Source organism: Cotesia typhae, unplaced genomic scaffold (assembly GCF_013202065.1).
Source record: "Cotesia typhae breed Kobodo isofemale line unplaced genomic scaffold, CoteBio_Ctyphae contig_5, whole genome shotgun sequence".
NCBI lineage: Eukaryota > Metazoa > Arthropoda > Insecta > Hymenoptera > Braconidae > Cotesia > Cotesia typhae.
The window spans coordinates 10,449,648-10,470,512 of record NW_027423757.1 but is presented as its reverse complement, the minus strand read 5'-3'; the positions used below and the strand labels follow the sequence as shown (position 1 = coordinate 10,470,512).

At 28.1% G+C, this 20,865-nt stretch overlaps 1 protein-coding gene across 2 annotated transcripts; it reads right to left on the bottom strand.

The window, feature by feature from the left end:
- Positions 1–295: 295 nt before the first annotated feature.
- Positions 296–17,952, bottom strand: Jar (Myosin heavy chain 95F jaguar). Of its 2 annotated transcripts, XM_074247960.1 has the most exons (14): positions 17,809–17,952; positions 8,248–8,438; positions 7,615–7,688; positions 7,169–7,298; positions 6,767–6,931; positions 5,861–6,273; positions 4,101–5,777; positions 3,435–3,740; positions 3,204–3,343; positions 2,950–2,997; positions 1,766–1,886; positions 1,575–1,692; positions 1,279–1,494; positions 296–846 (listed from the first exon to the last, which is right to left on the bottom strand). In XM_074247960.1, exons 2-14 carry the CDS (start codon positions 8,426–8,428, stop codon positions 695–697), a joined length of 3,741 nt encoding a protein of 1,246 aa, XP_074104061.1. In that variant the 5' UTR covers positions 8,429–8,438; positions 17,809–17,952; the 3' UTR covers positions 296–694. The 2 variants fall into 2 exon arrangements, with proteins under 2 accessions (XP_074104061.1, XP_074104062.1); XM_074247961.1 differs by lacking the exon at positions 2,950–2,997.
- Between the last annotated feature and the right edge of the window lie 2,913 nt (positions 17,953–20,865).

The window sequence follows — 20,865 nt, the reverse complement described above, 5'->3', positions numbered from 1 at the left end:
ACATAAAAAAATTTTTTTAATTGTAAAATATGAGTCATATTTTTATTTTTAATTCCCTCATTTTTTTTTAATTTTTTAATTCATGTTAAGACACTTTTTAGTAAATTTTGAGTTTTTTTTTTATTATTAATCATTCAAAAGATTTAGAATAAAAAAATCCTTTTTTTTTTAAATTTATTTCGGCTTCTTCTTTGAATAAACTTACTATTTTATTAAAATTTTATATTTACAAAAGAAATAAAATATAGGAAGGACATAAAATATTTTTTGGAGTGTAAAGTAAAATAAATAATAATTTTTTTTTTTTAAATAACTTTATTGAAAATTTTTAATTTCAAACTCAATGTAAAATAATTTTTTTTACAGATTTCAATCAAATTTTCTTCCATGATTATCAAAAAAATTGTTTAAAAATAAAACAAGAAAACTTATAGTAAATTTTATGAAATTTTTAATCTATCATATGAACATACAGCCTCGTGTTGCCGCAAATAATTGACAGTATCAATTCTAATAACAAAAAATATAAGATAAAGAGTGAAGCAAAAAGAGTGAAGATATAAATGAATAAGATTATGTTCATACAAATAAATTTCCAAGTTTCAAGTATACAATAAGATATTATATACCTATTGTTATTAAATATATGTATATATAATAAACCGATAAACCGTGATAATAATTTCTACCTAACTCATTTCTTACGTTCACCGGGAATTACGTAGGGTTTACCACCGTGGCGCTCCCATTCGCGGTTAAATTCGTGCTCGAGAATTTCAGCGCCTCGTTTTCTCGTTAGACCAGTCTCTTCTAAGCTTAATTCACACATTTGCATATCATCAATTCCTGTAAATCCAAAAAAATTACAATTATAAATAGTCAATTTAATATGATAAATATTTAGGCTGGATTCGAAAGTACTCTCTAGATATATAATCAAGAAATGACCTTGTATCTTGTGAAATATTGACATTTTTTAAAATATAAGCTCACCCCGACATTATACTAATCGAGACCTTTCATTTGAGTACCCACATCAATTTTTCATATATTTATATATATTATATATATTATATATATATGTATATATGAAAAATATATCAAAATGCATGTGGGTACTTAAATGAAAGCTCTTGACGAGTGTAACATCGGGATGAGCTTATATTTTTAAAAACGTCAATATTTAAAAAATTACAGTGCAATTCTTAACAAAATTCATTATTTATTAAATCAAAATTTTATTTAAATTTATAAGTCAAAAACAAATGACTCAATTACCTGCTACCAATAAAATTGGAGGTTTATCCGGATGTAATTCCATCTGTCTTGCTACGTATTGTCCATCAAAGTGAGCGTACCACCACCCACGCTTACTTCCAGCATTAGGATTTTCTGTCTGTCCTGCAGCATTGGGACGCACGAATGGAATACGGAAGTAACGCTGTGACGTTTCTGTTATCTGATGCTTTAGTGGATTACGTGAGGATCTAGCAGCTGAAAAACAATAAATTTATAAAATAATTGTAATTTAAGATACCATTAAACACAAAAAAAAAAATAAAATTAATAAATACCCGCTTCCATAATTGACTTCGGAGCACGTTCATTTTCATCCATTGTAGTACGTCTGCGATTTCTCGCCTTCCAAGCGTGATACACTTTCAATCTACGATGAAATTCGTGACGACACGCCTGGAAAATTGACAAGTACATTTTATTATTTATTACCTTAATAAATAATATACAATAATTTTATTCTATTTACCTCGAGTAATTCAATGTCACAAGAAGTATTGATAGCGTCACGCAATTCCGAGTACTTCCATTTTGACAGATCGTACTTTTTATTGGCCATCATTGCTTGATGATTTCTCACTTGCTCCGACCTGAATTCAATAAACCAATAAAGTTAGTCAGTTCTTGATAATAAAATACAGTTTAGAACAGCTTTAACATGCATTACTCAATCCTAAGTTGTAATTTTATTAAAAATAAAATTTATTAAAAAACAAAGAGTTAATTTACAGATAAATTTTATGGTACACATAAGAGGTCATGCAAATTATACTAGAGTTATGTTATAAATTATAATACATGTAATAAAATTAAAGTACGAAAAAATATGACTGAATTTAGCAAACATACATTAATTTTTAGAGTTAAAAAAAATTTTTTAATTTTCTTCAAGTACATTTTTTTTTTTATTTTTAAATTATTTATTTTTTCTATTGTTCTAAAAATTAATTAATGCTTGATAGATTCATGATCATAATAAATGACACTGAAATTAACTGACAGAATTTTTTTTTGAATTTTAAAGCTATGAAATTGTTATTTTAAAAAATTTCAAATATGAAAATTAAAAAAAAAAATTATTAGTGGGAATTTTTTATTGTAATTGATTTGGGTAATTATTTACAAGTGGGGTCATTTTAATTTTCATTTTTTTGAACTAAATTTCTATTTGATTTTATTGAAATATTTTTTTTTTTAATACACAAAAAAATGAAAAATTAAAAAAAAAATTGACTATCACAATTTTAACAAATTTTCAAAAAAATTTATAAATTATTCGTTTTTTTAAGTACTTAAAAAAAAAGATAAAATAGAAATTTTATTCAAAAAAATGAGAGCCAAAATTTTTTTCAACTTTTGAAGGCAAAAAAGCTGTCGAAATCTTTATTTTTTTCTTTTATGATTTTTTTTTTGTCACAAATGCGTCTGAAAAACAAGCAGAATAAAAAAATGTTAATTTTGTGTCTAGATATGGCCAAAAATAGGGTGTACTGCACTTGTAAATAATTACATTGATTTATTATAAATATTTTAAAAATTAATAGTTGTCAGCTAACCAGTATCATCATAATAAATAAAAAATAGTAAACAATTAAAGGATTAGAATTAGTAAAATTAGTTAAGTTGGTGTCAAGACCCTGAAAAGTTTGATACCTGTTGAGCCTGTTGTTGTTTGTCGTGGTTACCCGCACGTCTGAGCCACTGTGCAATTACATAAAAATTGGAACGTGAATATACATAGGTTTATCTTTGTACAATTTTTGGTGTAATATCTATTAAATAACCAGCAATTGCCAGCGTTGTATGACCAAATTAATCGGTATTGTATGCTCGATCATTTACACTCCGATTTCATTTTATCATCATCAAAATTATAAATAATAATAATAAAAATTACTGAAACTTACTTCCTGATAGGCGGAGGCGAGTCCTCGACTTGTCCATTAGACTCCTGAGCCAGCCGCACAGCCAAGTCATGGTCTCGTCGCTCCTGTTCCAGGAGCTCTCGGTAATGACTCTCCTCCATAGCTTCTTTCTCCAATTGAGCCTTAAGTAATTATCGAGATGAGTCTTTTGCCCGATAGAACAACGGGCAGTAAAAAACTTAGCGGAAGATAATTAAAAGTAAAACACCGTACCTGAAGACTCAGTGCTGCTTTTTGATCTTCCTCTTCAAGTCTCTTTCTTTGTTCTTCTTCGGCTTTTCTTCTCGCTTCAATGTCCATCTTCTTCTTTTTATTCTCCTCCTCCTCTTTTTTCTTAGCCAACTCCTCGGCTTTTTTTTTCCTCTCTATCTCCATCTCAGCTTGAAGTTTACGTAATTTCTGCTCCTCGACTTTTTGCTGCTGTACTTTATCTTGTAGGTTGGTCATTTCATTGTTAACAGCGATCCTCAATTTTGTGTACAGGTTTTCTATTTCCGTACTTTTTATATTTTGATCCATCTGTACAGAAAAAAAAATTTACTTTAAAGAATTAAGTAAATAATTTTGAAGAACTTCATATTTCTTATTTAAGTAGAAAAATTTTTAAATTAAGAAATTTTTCTTGGCTTAAGTAAAATTTTATTTGATTCAAAAATTTTTTGTCTTGATTCAAATTACATTTTTTTTCAATGTTTTTTCAAATTAAATTTTTTTGAACATTTTAATTATGTTAAATTATATTTTGTCTACAATAAATTACCTAATCATTTATAAAAGATACAGAGAAAGTATTTTTGACTAGTAAGTTAATAAATTAAAAAAAAAAAAACTTTCAATAAGTCAATAAATAATTTAATACAACAATAAAATTCTATTTACCTTAATCTTCTTTAATGCAACGTCTATTTCCAACTGTAAATTTTTAATATCTTCAATACTCTTATCCCTAGCGCTTTTTAATTGATTAGCAATCTCCTGCATCTCTATCAGTTGATTTTTCAAATTTTTTATTTTCATAATTCCCTTGATACGCGGCTGGTGTTGTTTCATAGCAATAAACATTCTAACATTTTTTTGTATCACGATAAGATGGTTTCGCCGATAAATAATTTTATTTTTCAGCTTAATAACCGAGAGCGCGCAAAACTGTATTTTATTCCACCTAGATTTCAGAAGCCATTTCTTCACCTCAGCGACGAGTTTCTTCAAATTTTCCGGGTCTGACTTCATAATTCTGTCAAACTCTGCAAACTTTCCAGGCTTGAAAAACACTCTAGTGATACCAAACTTAAAATCTTTATTATTGAGCTTCAAACTCTGAAGCAGAGCCTCGCAGAAGAACCTCGGCTCAAGTTTAGCCAGCTCCGGTGGAAGATACGACTTATACATATTGTAGAGCTCCTGAAAGGGAACGCGACTCGGATAGCCGTGTTCCATTAGTTCAAGCACTGAAGTCATACCAGAACAGCGTAATTGACCGAGGATACTGCTGCCATCAAAGCTGTGATCGACCATCTCGTTATTGGGCTTAATACAGCGAACGAAATTAGTTCCATTACTCTTTAATTTATCCATAAGCTCACCCAGCTGTGTTTTAAACTTGCTACCCACGCTGATGAAGGTAAGCTTACCTTTTTGACTGGCCGAGTGATTCGCGAATTGAGTGCGTAAAAAATTATTGCCGCTTTCCTGAATCAACCCTTCGAGCGAGGCGTGCAAAGCGTCATTATTTTTCTCAATAAACTGATTAGTCTGGTAGCAAACGCCGCCAGCAAAATGTCTTATAACAAAGCCCTCATTGTCCCTTAGCTCGCGGTGAGCTTTAAGCTTTGATGTTCGCGGCAATGTGATTCTAAAGTGACCGTTCCAGGTGCGATGAACTTCACTGGTGAAATGCGCGAAGCTCTGAGTAGGCAATTTTGATTCCTCGTCTAGAAGACTGAATATTCCGTTCATTTTAGCCTCGATAAGGTCAATGCAGTCTTGATTATCGACGTAAGAAATCTTCGGGATGTTCAGCGACTCTTTTGCGTACAACTCTTGCTCAAATTTAAGAATTCGCTCGTTAAAAAATTGCTGGAGTTTTTCATTGCAGTAATTAATGCAAAACTGCTCGAAGCTGTTGACTTTGAAGTACTCAAAGCCCGCGATATCGAGAACTCCAATGTAGTAGCTGGAGGCTTTAAAAGGAATACTCTTGTTGATGCGCATGACAATGTGGTCGAACAGTTTGCTGTAGATAGCTTTCGCGAGGGCATCTCGGGCATTGTTCGCCTCGTATATCTTCAAGGGAACCATGATAACAGTCCCTTTGTATCCTCCGCGGCTTGTCTGCATTACTTTTGATACCAGCGCTTCTTTGAGCTCCTCCGGATCGACCCCTAAAAGTTTGGCGGACATTGTCACGGATTTAACAGTGCTACCGGCGATTCTACAGCCGCCACGCGTGTCTTCGGGATTGTCCTCGAAGACAATGTTGCCGAGGTGAAGAACAGCTGCTACCATCGTGTAGATCTCCATTCGTTCGACTTCAGTGAGCCCGAGACGAGTGAAAGCCTAGGAAAAAAGTAAAATGTGAATTGATGCGGTAGCTTGATTTTTTTCATTTTAGATTTTATTAGATTAGAAAGAAAACTCACCTGATCAACGGTACTAAAACCGTCGACGTCATCGAGAATTGGGTCGGAAAGACCTCCCTTCTCCAGGTGGTTCCGTGATTTTTGGGCTTCATTGAGCTTCTTCTCGGATTTTTCGTTACAAAAGTACTGACTGCATCCATTTTTTAGGTAGTGAAAGTCGTCGGGTTTGGTGATGCCCAGTTTTGACCGTAATTCTGCTGGAGCACCCGCGCACATCATGTAAAATATGTGATAATTTCGCTCATCTGGGCTCTGCAAACATATACGGGACTTTTCCAAGAGATAGTGGGATATAAAACCACCTACTACTTGACACTTGTTGTCAAAATGGACTTCCATAAATTTACCAAATCGAGAGCTGTTGTTGTTTCTTTTAGTTTTTGCGTTACCAAACGCTTCTAGTACTGGGTTTGCTGGAGAATAAATTAATAAATTGTTTATTTATTTATTTTTTAAGTATTTTATCAGAATTCCAGAAAAAAGTTTTTCATTAAAATTATTTCATTATTTCATTAAAATTATAATAATCGGCTGCCTAATTTCAAAACACAGGACTGACAATTTCAAGATTGTTAAATAATATTAAAGTTAGCTGTCACTATTATAATTTTTTTATTTTTTTTAATAAATAAATTTGCTCCGAAAAATTATTTCTGAAAAATTGCATTTTTTACTTTTTTAATTTTCTAAATGTCAATTTTTTTTGCCATAATTTATTTATAAAAAAATATTTTTTAAATTAATTATTGTCTGCTAAATTGATTCTCATCATTTTAAAAAATTTTTCTTATTAAAAAAAGAGTGATACATTATTTTTATTTTATAATAATTTCAATGAAATGACATTAATTTTTCGTGACTTTAAAATTTTTTCCAAATACCATTTTATCAATTCGCAGTTCTTACCATCAAGAATTTTCTGTTCTATTGGTCCCGCAGTCGAACCCCATAAATCGCAGAGGTAACGCAGTAAATATTTAGTTGATTCTGTTTTTCCAGCGCCTGACTCTCCAGACACAATAATACTTTGAGATTGCTTCAGTACTTTCATGTCTCTAAAAGACTTGTCAGCTTAAAAATAACAATTAATATTGTTTTTAAGTAATTGTTCAAATTTTATTGTTTAAAATTGAAAATTTGTTATAATTTTAAAAATAAAAATTGAAGAAATAAAAAAAAAAAGATCTATGGCTTAAAATTAACAGTTATGATGCGTAAGTGGATATAAATCTTGATTTAAGTGGCCCTAAATATTTGCAAGAATTTATTACTAAAAAAATATTGGACGTTTGCAAGATCATAACTTACCGATAGCAAAAACATGAGGAGGTGTTTCACCCAGCGATTTTCCTTGATAAGCTTTTATAGTTTGTCGTGAGTACAGGTCTTTAACTGGACAGTACGGATTAACGGCAATGAGGATATTAGCTACGTAACTCTGTAAAAATTTAAAACATCATCAATCATTGCCCGTAATTCAGCGCGGAGCGTAATCTTTACTTCAAATCCCGGGGTTATGTGGGAGTTCCGTACTAATGAGAGGAGCAAGTATCGTTCACCAAAGAAAAAAACTAAGTAATGATAATAATTGTTGTAATAAATAGCGATGTGAAAGTCATCACTCACTGTGTTTCGTTACATTAGTGGATTATCTCTCACAGGATCTCTTGGGTGTGCTATGAGAATTTTATTTTTTCTGTGCATTTTTTATTCAAGCTCTAAAGCCGGATAAGTACTTTGAAATTTTTACTCACGTATATTTTGTCCTTGAAGTAACGAGTGCGTATGTTATTGAGGAGAGTCGCCTCATTCAGGTACATCAGGGCACCTAAAAATATTTATTACTTCATTTATTTCTTCATATTTATTTCTCAATAGCCAGCAGGCCAGTTTTAAATGCTCATTGATTTCTTTTTCAAATCAGCTTGTTCTCTTTTGTTAATTATGTGATAATTACACTAATTTATTCGAGTAATGCATTATAATTTTAACTTATCAACAGAAATTTTTGTTCTTATTTCAAACTTATTGTATTATTCAACAGGTCTTGTTATAAAAAAGTATTTCGAAGGATTCGCCTCAATATAAAATAACGTTTTTTTTTTTTTTTTTTTTTTTTTTTTAGGTCAAGCAAAAGCTAATTTTTTAAAAATATTTTTTTCTAGTTAAAAATAAATTTTTTTTCTAACAAGAATTTTTATTAAAAAATTTAAAGACCTGTATTTTTTAACAAGAAGAAATGTGGGAATTTAATTGTTAATTAATTTGCAATAATTTCAAGGAAATTATTTTTAACAGTTTAAAAATTAAATAATAATAAAAAAATAATTTCTAAATAATGACATAAAAAATGAGTATAAATGAATGCGTAAACACAGTGTACTTGCAATTGTCTTCGACGTCTTTGGTGTATTCTCCAGCTGGATATACCTCGTCGAGTGGGCACGTGCGTTGAGGATATTTCGGATCAAGAGGAACAATTAATGCGTCACCGTCTACCATGTCCGTGAATTTACCGATTATAAAACCTTCTTTCTGGTCCCGGACCCATACTTGTTGGTTCTCCATTGTAATTACTCTGCAAAAAAAAATATAAAAAATCACAGTCGTTTTTTTTAATTTTTATGACAATTAAATTAATTATAAAAACAATTTAAAGAATTACAAGTTAAAATTTTTTTTTTGTAATAAAAATGTCTTCTGACTTTAATATCACAAAATTAATAAAAAAAATGAACTTGATTTTCAAAAAAAAAACCAAGAAAATAATTTTGAAAAATTTATTTTTAATCAAGCAAATTCTAAAATATAAAAATTTAATTTTACTCCAGAATTTTTTTTAGTTTAAGATTTTTTCTCTTTAATCAAGTTTATTTTTTTTTCTCAATGTATTAAAGACACACGTGGTACTTATTAAAAAACTTATTACGTCGACTAGAATAATTCAAACAGTTCTTTATCGACTCGGAAACACTAAAAGTGCCGTCGAGTCGGTGCTTCGCAAGTATCAGAGTTTATTATTGTTTTTTCCTTGGTATGATGACAAGTCTGCAGATTGTCAAGGCTAATGTAATCTATTATGAAAAATAATTGGTCAAGAGAAAAACGTTACAGAAATTCTCCGTAGAAAGCCGATAGATCACTAGATATTAAGACATACACTTATAATAAGTAGAACAAAAACTATATAATACAAAAAACGAATTTATTAATAAGCATTCTCGAATACGGGTCGCTTATCAAGACGCATTCGTTATCGCGATAACTAAATGTCACATAACCACATAATCTTTTTATTTGTAAATGTAACTCATGTGTATACGTATGTAGAATATTATATTTTCAGTTTAACTAATTAATCATTAATAAGTAAGAGAATTTTATTTTTCAGGAGGAAGAAATTAAATTGTATTACGAAGGTGACTTTTGCGGTGAACTTTTCACATTAATGTAAGGAGTTCACCGTACAGTACGGAGTAAGAGCAAACTGCAAACATAATATAAGTAAAAGCATTGAACAGGACTTAGACTTGACTACAAAATCGACATCATGGCATTTGGCGAATTAATACGGTTACAGTTTATTAAACTCTCCGAGATTGAGATTAATTCGTGAAGACAAAAAACGTTCTATGTATAATCTTGGTAATTATTTAAATCTTCTTCACCGTTCAAGATATCCTTGTTTTTTTATTATTATTATTTGTTCTCTTATTTTGTCCGCTCCTTTTTTACAGTATTCAATTTTAGTTCTTTCTCCCGCCTGCATCCCGTTAAAGATCTCGTAACGGTAAACACCACCAGGTAAACACTTCTGAAACGATTCTTATGTGCACGCTGGATCGAGTTGACTTTTTGGGTTTTCATTCTATTAAATAAACTTACTATTTTATTACAGGTCAAAAACCTCGAAATTTTTATCGAAAATTCAGAAGAAATTTTAAAATTTAATACATAAAATATTTCCTGTTGTGTAATATAAATTTAAACAGAGCAGACGAGATCAAGAAGATCGAGTTGGAAAATATTTAAAAAATAAATAGGGTTAAATATTTACCAACAGTTCATTCACCTTGTTTTATTATTTCATTTTCTTTGTTGTACTTTTTTTGTTCGTCTTTATATTCGTTGTACCCGACTAGTCGTAACTACCAGCTGTTGTAAGATTCTTTTTAGTTGTCAGAGGCTACTGGACAGTTTTCTAATGAAAGTAATTTAGCTTCAAGAACCCTTTATTGCTCAGTGTACTCAGTATACCAAGCAATACATCATGATGCGCAGTCTTTATGCTTTATTTATTAAATAAAAACATGTAATTGTAGCGGTTTTGAATTTTTTTTATGAGGATTTCATTAAGTGTTGATTCGAGTCTTTTGCATCGAAAATTATATACATTTTATGTGTTATTAATTTACATTATAAGAGATTATACTCCAGGAAAATTGCTTTGATGAGCATTAAACATTTTTTAAAGTTAAATTTTTTTTTTTATTTCAAACTTTTTTAAATATTATTTCTTTTTACGTTAATTGAAAAACTCTTTACCTTTAAATTGTTCTGACTATTTCTTCTCATTTATTTACTTTAAATTTAATATTTTGAATCTTTTAAAATCATTTTTCATACAAGCAAAAAAAATTTTTTTAGTTAATTTTAATTTAATTAAATTTTAATTTAAAATCAGCAGAAAAAATTGTTTTTAAAAAATTGCAATTATAATTTTTTATAATTTCTTCTTTGTTGAAAAAATAATCAAATGTTTTTTTAATTTTATAAAATAAATTTCTAAAAAATAAGATTTGATATAATTTTTTTAATTAAATGCACAGTTGAATAATAACAATAAAAAGTATGTAAATACACTAAAAAAAAAAAAAAAAAAATTAACTTGAATCGAGAAAAAAATTCTTGAATTAAATAAAATTTACTTAAATCAAGAAAAATTTCTCAGCTCAAGAATTTTTCTACTCAAATCAAAAAGATGAAATTCTTCAAATTTATTTATTTGACTCAAATAAATTTTTTTTTCTGTGCATTCCTTAAAGTATTTATCTGACATTTTTTTTTTAATTGTTTAATTGAAATTTTTTCAATAAAAAATTTCTAAAAATTTTGAAATGTTGGCTAACTTCATTTTCATAAAAAATTTTGTGTTGAAAATTTTTATGTTAAATATTTAACACTTTTTTGTGTTAATTTAACACAATAAATCTTAAATTTACACATAAAAGTGTTAAATATTTAATACAAAAATTTTTTGACGCATTGACGCAAAATTTTTTACTGTGTATATATAGAGTTACGAAAAGATCGACGATGATTGAAAGTACCCGCAAAACTTCTTGAATAATGTACTTAAAGTGCTTCTCGATTAACAATCAGTAAACTATCACAGCTCACATTATTCATAAATAAAGAGTAAAGAGGACGTAAACGTATTTGAAGCACGACGAGTAAGCTCTGATGCGTCAGTGGCTCATAGTATAGTTATTTTCTTTATTTTTAAAATAACCGGTGGTAGTTTTGCGTGGCCTACTATACAATAAGCGCATAACGCATATGTACATATACGTCTGTATATTTAAATATAAACATAAATATACATACGCATGCGATGCGTGATAGCGGGGTGCTCACGGATAACTGCTTGTCCGGAGTTCAGTGGCCGTGACCAGGAGAGAAGACTACCTCTTACTTTCTCGCCGGCTAACAAATCGAACCATCATTTTCCTACTGAGCTCCTGAAACTCCCGGGGGTCGTCTTTTACTTAGTTATTTAATTTTTAATTAAAAAAATTCTTCGCGAATACTGGAACAGCTTTTACGTAATACCAAATTTATTTATTTATAAATCTATGGATGTATAAATATAAACAAGCAAAGACATGTTTGGAATGAATGTACTCGTCGATGCGTGTTTCCCTGTTAGCGCCTCACCCAACGTATTTCCTGCTTCGATCACCTGGGCTGACAAAGTCCAACAATACTTTTCCCATTTCACTATTTATTGTACTAATATTCCTTCAACGGGTTTCAAAACCCTAATTTTATACTTTCTGTCCCCGCGCCACTTCCACCGGACGTGATAGGGCGAGAATTATCAATAGAAATCATGAATTCTATTTGTCATACTTTAGAAGTATGATTCAGATCCGCTGAGAACAAAAGACCAATTTTATTTTATTTATTTTTTATCTAACATCTTAAATATTTACTAGCAGCCTTTAAAAAATTAAAATTTTGCTTTATTAATATTGAATTTTGTTAAAAATTACACTGTAATTTCTTAAATATTGACGTTTTTAAAAATATAAACTCATCCTGATGTTACACTCATCAAGAGCTTTCATTTGAGTACCCACATGTATTTTTATATATTTTTCATATATACATATATATAATAAATATATAAAATATATGAAAAATTGATGTGGGTACTCAAATAAAAGGTCTCGATGAGTTTAACATCGGGATGAGCTTATATCTTTAAAAATTTCAATATTTCACAAAATACAAGGTCATTTCTCAATTATGTATCTAGATTGCAGCCTAAATATTTATCATAATACATTAACTATTGGTGAGAATAATATGAAACCTTGAAAAGACACAAATTCAAGTTAAGACCTTTGCAATGACACTAAATTTCACTAAAAAACCGATTTTATCACGTAACTATCCCGGAAACAAAATTTTTCTTATTCTCTTAATAATATAGATAAACCGTAATCAGGTTCAATAAATGTATTTTATTTAATCGTAAGTCTATAAATATGTTTTATAGTTTCTACTATCATTGACATTATTTTTTTTTTTAAAGTATCATTGAAGTTTTTTTTTTAAGCAAACACAAAAAATCTGGAATTTTTATAATTTCTTCTTTTCAATATTCATAAAAATTTTAATTGCTCAACAAAAAAAAAACAGAAATAAAATTTTTTAGATAATTCATAATTAAATTCAATAATTGTCAGTAAAATATTCAAAAAGAGACTTGAGTTCGATTCCAAGTCTAAATTATTATTTCTTCTTCATTTTGTACAATTGCAATAACATAATAATTTAAAATAACCGATGAATTAAAGACTCTATTGCAACTAAAAATAAAAATAATATATTGCAAGATATAATGAATTATTAACTTAGTAATTATTAAATTGGCCTGCGAGAAAGTAATTGCCGAGACGTAAGTTAAGCTTTAATTATTCTCTGTACTCACACATTTACAATATTAATATTGTTCATACATAATCCGGTGTTATAGAATATTACGATCGAGGTAGTGTTGAATGGTATTAAACTAAAATATAAGTACCCGAGGATACAAGTTACGACGTAACATGCGTTTATAATGCGTAGGATCCCCCATCGTCGGTAAAACTCCGAATGAACTATCATTTAATATTAATTGGTGCAACCTTCTCGCACGATCATGGTCAGAGTCATGTTGCGGATTCTATTTGCGTGGGATGAACTGACGCATCGCTAATTATTTTCCCTTTTACGTACTTGAGGTTTTGCCGAAAGGCAAAAGGTCTTTTCATTTAAAATTAATCTTTTAAATTGTCAATCGATGCCGAGTAATAATAATAATAATTATTCTTATTATTATTGCCATTAATTTAGATCTTTATAGATTAAATAAATCTATAGAGAGAAGAGATAAAAGTAGGTTGCATGCAACTGAGAAGCCGGACTATATTACGCGGATTTTCTTTCATCCTCTTCATGGTTTTATTTTCTCTTCTTCATTCTCTTTGCTGTATCTACTAAATTATACTATATTATATTTCTACACACTTGGTAGTGTAGCATAGATACTTGTTTTAATTTTTTATTCAACCTAACATTATTTCGCGCTTCTTCGCGGTCATCGTATCACATGCCGTGACGGCGATAATCCTTACTAGCTGCCTGCTGCTGTAAATCCACGCTCTTATGCAAGTACTCAATGTGAAAAATATTACCGTACATGCAGTATGAAGGGTCTCGAATACAAATACTAACACAAATATATATATATATATATATATATATATATATATATATATATATATATATATATATATATATATATATATATATATATATATATATATATATATATATATATATATCTATATATATATATATATGCATACATTTGCTGAAGAACCCGCAGGAGCGACATATGGGTATATTTATCGCAAACAAGAAGCTCACAGATTAAATTACGAAAATAAACCCGCCTAATTTTTATTGTCCGCAGACAATATATTGTTAAGGACGTTCTTGTCTGTGTTCAATAAAAAAATTTTTAGATGAATTGAAAATTAGTAGTTTTAATCATTCAAGTCAAAGAAGAAAGAAACGCCGTCGAGTTATTTTTAAGTATTACATTTTGTTCCTAGACAAAAATTTTGGATTTTTTTTTTTAATAAAAAAGTCTATAATATTACCCTGAAAAAAAAATTGACTTGAATCAAGTAAAATTTAATTAATCCAAGAAAAATTTCTTAGTTTAAGAATTTTTCTACTCAAATCAAAACGAAGTTCTTCAATTTTATTTACTTAATTGTAGTAAATTATTTTTTTTTGTGTAAAAATATTATTTTGAATTTACACTTGATTTAATTTAAATGGTACCCTTTAAATTTATTTATTAAAAAGTTGATGTGAGGTTTTTTTTATTGTTGTCGCTTTTCGTTGTTATGTTAACCACTTTAGCAACGGTTACCATGGCAACAGTTTCCATAGCAACGGTTACCAAAAAATTAGGAATGAAAATACATGTAAAAAAATTGTAAAAGAATTTTTTAAAATTATAAAAACAGAAAATAATGAATTAAATCGATTATCTCTTAAAATTTGTCTAGCAATGCGGGCGGGAACGGCTAGCAAATAAAAAAAATTGATAGTCATTACATTAAACGAAATGATCTTAACAATGCTGTAAACTGTTTCGTAATGATGTCGTGAGACGCATTGTGCGATGTTATAAATTGATAATAGTACAATAAAACTAACTGTAGTAATAGTAAGGCTGATATATAATATAATAGTGGAGCACGTATAATTTGGGCGGAACAAAAAATAGGCATAGACGTTATTAATAAAGGGGAACAATGAAACGAAGTTAAGAACAAAAGTAGTATAAGTATTTGTTAGTGGAGTATTAACCATTGAAAGATGGTAATAAAGACAATACGAGGTGTATAATGATGAGAATGAAAGTGCAACTTGTTGTGCAAGGTGAGAGTTTCTGGATGATGTACATTTTTTTTTTTTTTTTTTTTTTTTTTTTTTTACGGTTTTTTGATAAATTAATTTGTTAATTGTTTCGGTAGTTGACTTTTGATCAGTATCTCTCTCCCGGGTTTATTGTTTCTCCGGCTAAGTGATGAAGAACGAAGTAAGGATAAGACAATTGTTTATGTAGGCCAGAGATCTCGGTGTTGATAAACTTCTTGGTATTTTTTCACAACAATGACTAATGCAAGAAATTGGTTTGAATGTTGTCTGTAACTCGGCTAATTGAGATCACAGCAACGAGACTTAGTATCATTTATCACGCAAACTTTTTTTCTATTTATTTAGAATATTTTTGATCACGCTGAAAAAAAAAATCGGTGCTTTGATTTAATGGTCAAGTTAATTAATATAAATGAATGCGTTTATTACCCGTCGACAGTACTCGGCGAGAAATTAATAGTCTTCGGACTTGTAAGTGATTTAGAGTGAGATTTAAAGATTTAAACCTCCGATGCTGTGAAAGCTTACACTCAGTACAGCGTTTAATTTTCGAAAGTGTTAATAAAAATTTTATCTCATGCCACCCATTAGCGGGGATAATAATCTAATGCATGATTTATAACGTGCGTTACGTGCGGAGATAAAAAAACAATTGCTAGACTCTTCCAGAAAATTTTATTCCCTGCAAAATTTTAAACTATTCCGAAAAATGAAAGAATTCTCTCTAAAATTTTTGAATAAATAATTTTTAAAAAATTAATTATTTATTTTAGAGGTCGGATATTAATTTATACCTATTTTTTATGAGTTTATATGTTGATATATAATTTAATTATACAGGTAACATGTTATGTTAAAAATAGGCAAGAGTGACAAATAACGAGTCTTGCACCTGTAAACTTTTAGTGTACACTTGTCGGTGTACTTTTTCGAATGAACGATAAGACACGACCTGAGTTTGTGTATTTTGTTCGTCATATTATAAAATATGAGACATTTAAGAAGATATATAATATGTGCAAAGTAAATTATCTGGCAATCTCAAGTGACCAGTAATCCAAGCGAGCAAAGTCCTGTTACATAAATTCGACGAATTTATTAAAAATATAATTAGATATTTTCACTAGCTTTTATCTGATATCTAATCTTTAATTATTTATCATTAGCAACACACTTCTACTCTTGATACGACGGTCTGTTTGATTCATTATGAATTAGATGAAAGTGTCAGTGAAATTTTGAAAGTACTCTCGATATCATTTGGATTTAAATTACATATCAATTAATTTTTAATCTCGTCAATAATTTACGATTTTTTTTTTTTCAGGTTAAAATTTAATCAAATTTGCATCCTAATTTTTTTTTAATCTAAATTTAATGAATTTAATTTTATATTTTAATGTTTTACTCTTGTAAAATTTTTCCATTATTTTTTTAAAATCAATACACTATTATATTATTGTACTCTTTCATAAAATTGTTTAACCTAGATGTTAACTATGTACTTTATTGTATATTGACGGTCCTTTACGTTAGCTTCTGTGCTATAAAATTTATTAAATAAACAAACTTGGCTTTTAAATATGATTAAAAAGTCTATAAAAATAACAAAATATTTAAAAAAATTCCTACTAATAATTTTTTTTAAATTTCTTCATGTAGAATTTTTTAATAATTATTTTATAATAATTAAATTAGCAGACGTTCAAAAATTTTTGACTTTTTTTTTATAAATTAAATTACATCTAAAAATAATTTTTAAAAAATTGCACTTATAATTTTTCAAGTTTTTTACATGTGAAATTATTTTTTTAATTTTTTAATTGACATTTTTTCGAAAAAAAATTTTCTAAATGTCAGCTAACTTAATTTTCATAATTAATTTAATTATAAAAAATTTTAAAACTGAAATTATCAAAAATTGGAGCAGTTTTTTTTTAAACAAAATTTTGGATTAAATTTTAATAGATAAAAAATTTTTTCATTAGTTTAATCTTTTTAATCGCAATAATAAGAGAAAAAAAAATCTGTAAAAGAAATAAAACACAAAACAGGAGAACTTGCCGACAAAATCGCTGAGAAAATTTATGACGACGTTATCATAAAAGTTAGCGACATTAAACAAATGGCAAAAATTGAAGTAAAGTAATTTATTATCGGCAATTAGTTTTTTTGTTTCATCACAAACATTTCTCGCTATTGAGATTTTAATTTTATAAAAATAAATTTAGCAGATATTTAATAATTTTTATAATTTTTTTTAACAAATAAATTGTGGCAAAAAAAATTGAAATTTAGAAATTTAAAAAAATTAAAAATCAAATTTTTTAAAAATCATTTTTTTGTTAAATAAAATTTAAAAATTCTCTAGTGACTACTAACTTTAATGTCATAAAATATTTGATTGAAAAGAAGCTAATTTAAATTTGAATTAGGAAGAAATTCGGAGGGAAAATTCAACCTCAGAATTTAAATTTAAATTTAAATAATAATATTTTGATGTTATATGTAATATCCGAGTTTCCGTTCTCCTTGACAAGCGTTTCGGTACAGGTGTCTCGGAATCATTAGTCATAACAAAGACTAAAGACCAAAAACGGATAGTTGAGAACCGTTTTAAAAAGATTCAAAAGTAAGTAATTAATTAGTATTTCTTCCTGAAATTATTTTAAATTTAATTTTATTATTACTAGTGCAATTGATTGCAAGTTACTTACTAAGAGTTTTTGTATTGTTTCCTTAATAATCACTGATAACACACGACACCAACAGCACGAGGTTCCGCGCTCAACTGCCGCTTAGATCCTTCTGCTCGTTTGATCTCGGTTTTACTCGTAGCTCGTCGTACCTGCCACGCGAATGTACCTGGGATCCAACAACCAACAATCACTTTTCTATACCGTGACCGTAAATTTATATTTGTACCATTCTTGTTCTGATAAATTACTGAAATTAATACTGTAAACAGTCGACATTACAATAGGATCCTTAATTTTATTGTCGATGAAGAATAGGTCGTTGGAAAATACTATGATTTATAATATAATAAATAAAGAACATTTTTTTTTTTTATTGATACAAAGAAATTTTTATGCATTAAAGGATTTTTATTAAAGAGAATTTATTTTTTTCAGTCACAAATTTACTTATTTTATTTGTAAAATAAAATAAAAATTTTTATTTTGTAAGAAATTTTTAAAGTAAAAAATCTGACAATTTTTTCAAAATACTGGGACAAAAAAATATTTTTTTACTTTAAAATTAATATTTTTATTAATTATAAAAGTTTTTTTTTTTATTACGTCGCATGATTTCTGCTGAATGATTCATTTTTTGTGACATCTGATGAAAAAATTACACAAATAAAAAATATGATGTAATTTATTCCATAATTCATGCAAAAACGTTTTCAATTACTGATAATTTTTATCATCCTATCCTTATCTGTTAATTTATTACCAATTCTTGAGATTGAAATAATTTTTAAATTTTTGTCAAATTGATAAAACAGGAATTTAATAGTGGGTGATAAGTGATAAGAATTCTGGGAGTAAGGTGTAGATGGAGTACGCGTACGGAAAGAACTGTTGTTACTCCTACTTGCCGACAGTATGAAAGTTAAAATTATTCCGAAAAATTTATATAAATAATATAAAGATAATTTACAAGTTAAATAAAATTAATAATTAAGGTAAAAGACCCAGTTATTGATACTGATCTAGTTTTTTGACACTTGCAATTTTATTCTAATTAAAAAAGAAAATGAAATGTTCTCAAAAAACCAATTATCTTAAAATTTATAATTTAAAAATTATATTTATTAAATTATTAAAGTTGACTTTTTTTTGTAATTAAAATAAAATTGATCCTATCTGTTTTATATATTTAATTTAATTTTGTTACACTAAAGTATACTTTGGTATAAACTTACATATATTTTTGTCATTTGGCTATTTGCCTTGACGTAAAAATTAAATAAATAAATGAATATTAAAAAAAATTATATATTTTAAAATAATTTCTCTATATTTAGATTCAAATCAATGTATTACTACAAAAAAGTGAAATTTTCAGCAAATGAATATCTGATACATGGTCACTTTGTTCAGCGCACCAGAATTTCCTTACGGATGTGTGATATGATCAATTTTACCTCAAGAAAGTCAAAATTAAATTATTTATCCATTCAAAAATAATTGTACCGACGAGTTTTCAATAATTAACCTTTTTTATAGATCAGAATGACGTAAGTTACATAAATTATTACTTCAGGGAATTCTGATAAAAATATAGCTGATAAATTCGAAATGAACAGCTCCTAATTGGTTAACTTAGAGACTCCAATCTCCCTATTGGTTATTCAATAGCCTGAAGATGATTAGGGCGCGTGCGTAATAAATTTCTACCAAATTAATTCATTTATTAAAACTAAATATTTGTTTATGATTAATTAAAACTTGTGAAAGCTGTATGACAACAAACGCAGTCCGGCGAGCTGGGAATTACCCAGATTGTAGTCCTGGCAATAAATTAATCGGTCCGATACAAGTTAAGCTGTAAAGCTATACCTATTAACCGTAACCGAAACAAGAATTTCCGGCCGCTTCTACTTCTTTCAACTAAAACTTGTGCGTCTAAACTTTTTGCGCAATTATGCATATTTCAATGCGGTGTTAACAACCGGGACTTTTTTTATCGTTAAAAATATTAATTGACTAATTATTTTTTCATTTTTCAGTATTATGAGTACATAAATCAATAAAAACTTGGTGTTAAAAATGGTTTTATGACTAACTCTACTGAGTATTTGACGATTTCTTTTCAAAACTCAATTACGTATTTTCGAAAGTATCTACTAAAACCAATTGTTATTTTTACACTCACATCCTTCGAGTGCAATAACAATAAAAGTGAAATTTTAAAGTCATTTTAGATTGATCGATCTTTTGAGAAAAATAATATTAAAATTTGAATTTAATGCGGTCATTAATCATTTATTATAAATGCAAACAGACAATAAAGGATCGTATTTTTTCGCACATCGTAAGGTTAAATTTAATATTTATTTAATATTGTTTCGTTGCCTAATTCTAACAATCATTGATGCCTATCATATAATTAAATTAAATTATATTTATTTGAAGCTTAAAATTAATTAAATGATAAGGAAAAAACTTTTTCTGTTCTGTTTATCTTAAAATTTACTGAGAAGAGATCGATTGATCTTTCCTGAGACTGATTGAATTAAATAAATTCTATTCTATTCTATAATATTACAATATATATAAATGAATGAGAATATCGTATCGTGGGAGTGGCCAATAAGAGAAGATTTCATAAGCGACTTAAACTTTTGAACGATTGAACCGTTGAATTAAACAAACTCACACGGTGCCTTTCTTTTGACCTTTTGTTTACGTGCTTTATTATCTTGTTATACAATAGGCTAATATAAACGGAGTCGAAAAATTTATAAAATTTATTTCTATTTATATCTATTTTAATTCTATTGATAAATGACTCGTTAATTCTTATAAAAACAAAAAGTAATTCCGGATTTTATTACTTTGCGATTGGATTTTATGAGTGAAATAAAAAATATAAATTTGTGTTAGTTAAAATAGATATACACCACTAATGGGAGTATGGTTATTAAAACTGATTAGTTATCTAACCCGCTAATCTTCTGATATTTGAACAATGGAATTTACGAACCTCACTTCACTCTTAATTTAAAATGTCTAAGCTCAAATGTTAGTTAAGCGTCAAACTTC

What these genes read in the sequence shown, in the direction of transcription:
- Jar (XM_074247960.1), bottom strand. Translation starts at nt 8,428, where the DNA reads ATGGAGAACCAACAAGTATGGGTCCGGGACCAGAAAGAAGGTTTTATA. An exon ending in TCCTCATGTTTTTGCTATCG is followed by an intron (nt 6,932 to 7,168) that starts GTAAGTTATGAT and finishes GTTATTTTTAAG; the next exon opens with CTGACAAGTCTTTTAGAGAC. An exon ending in AAGCAGCACTGAGTCTTCAG is followed by an intron (nt 3,344 to 3,434) that starts GTACGGTGTTTT and finishes TAATTACTTAAG; the next exon opens with GCTCAATTGGAGAAAGAAGC.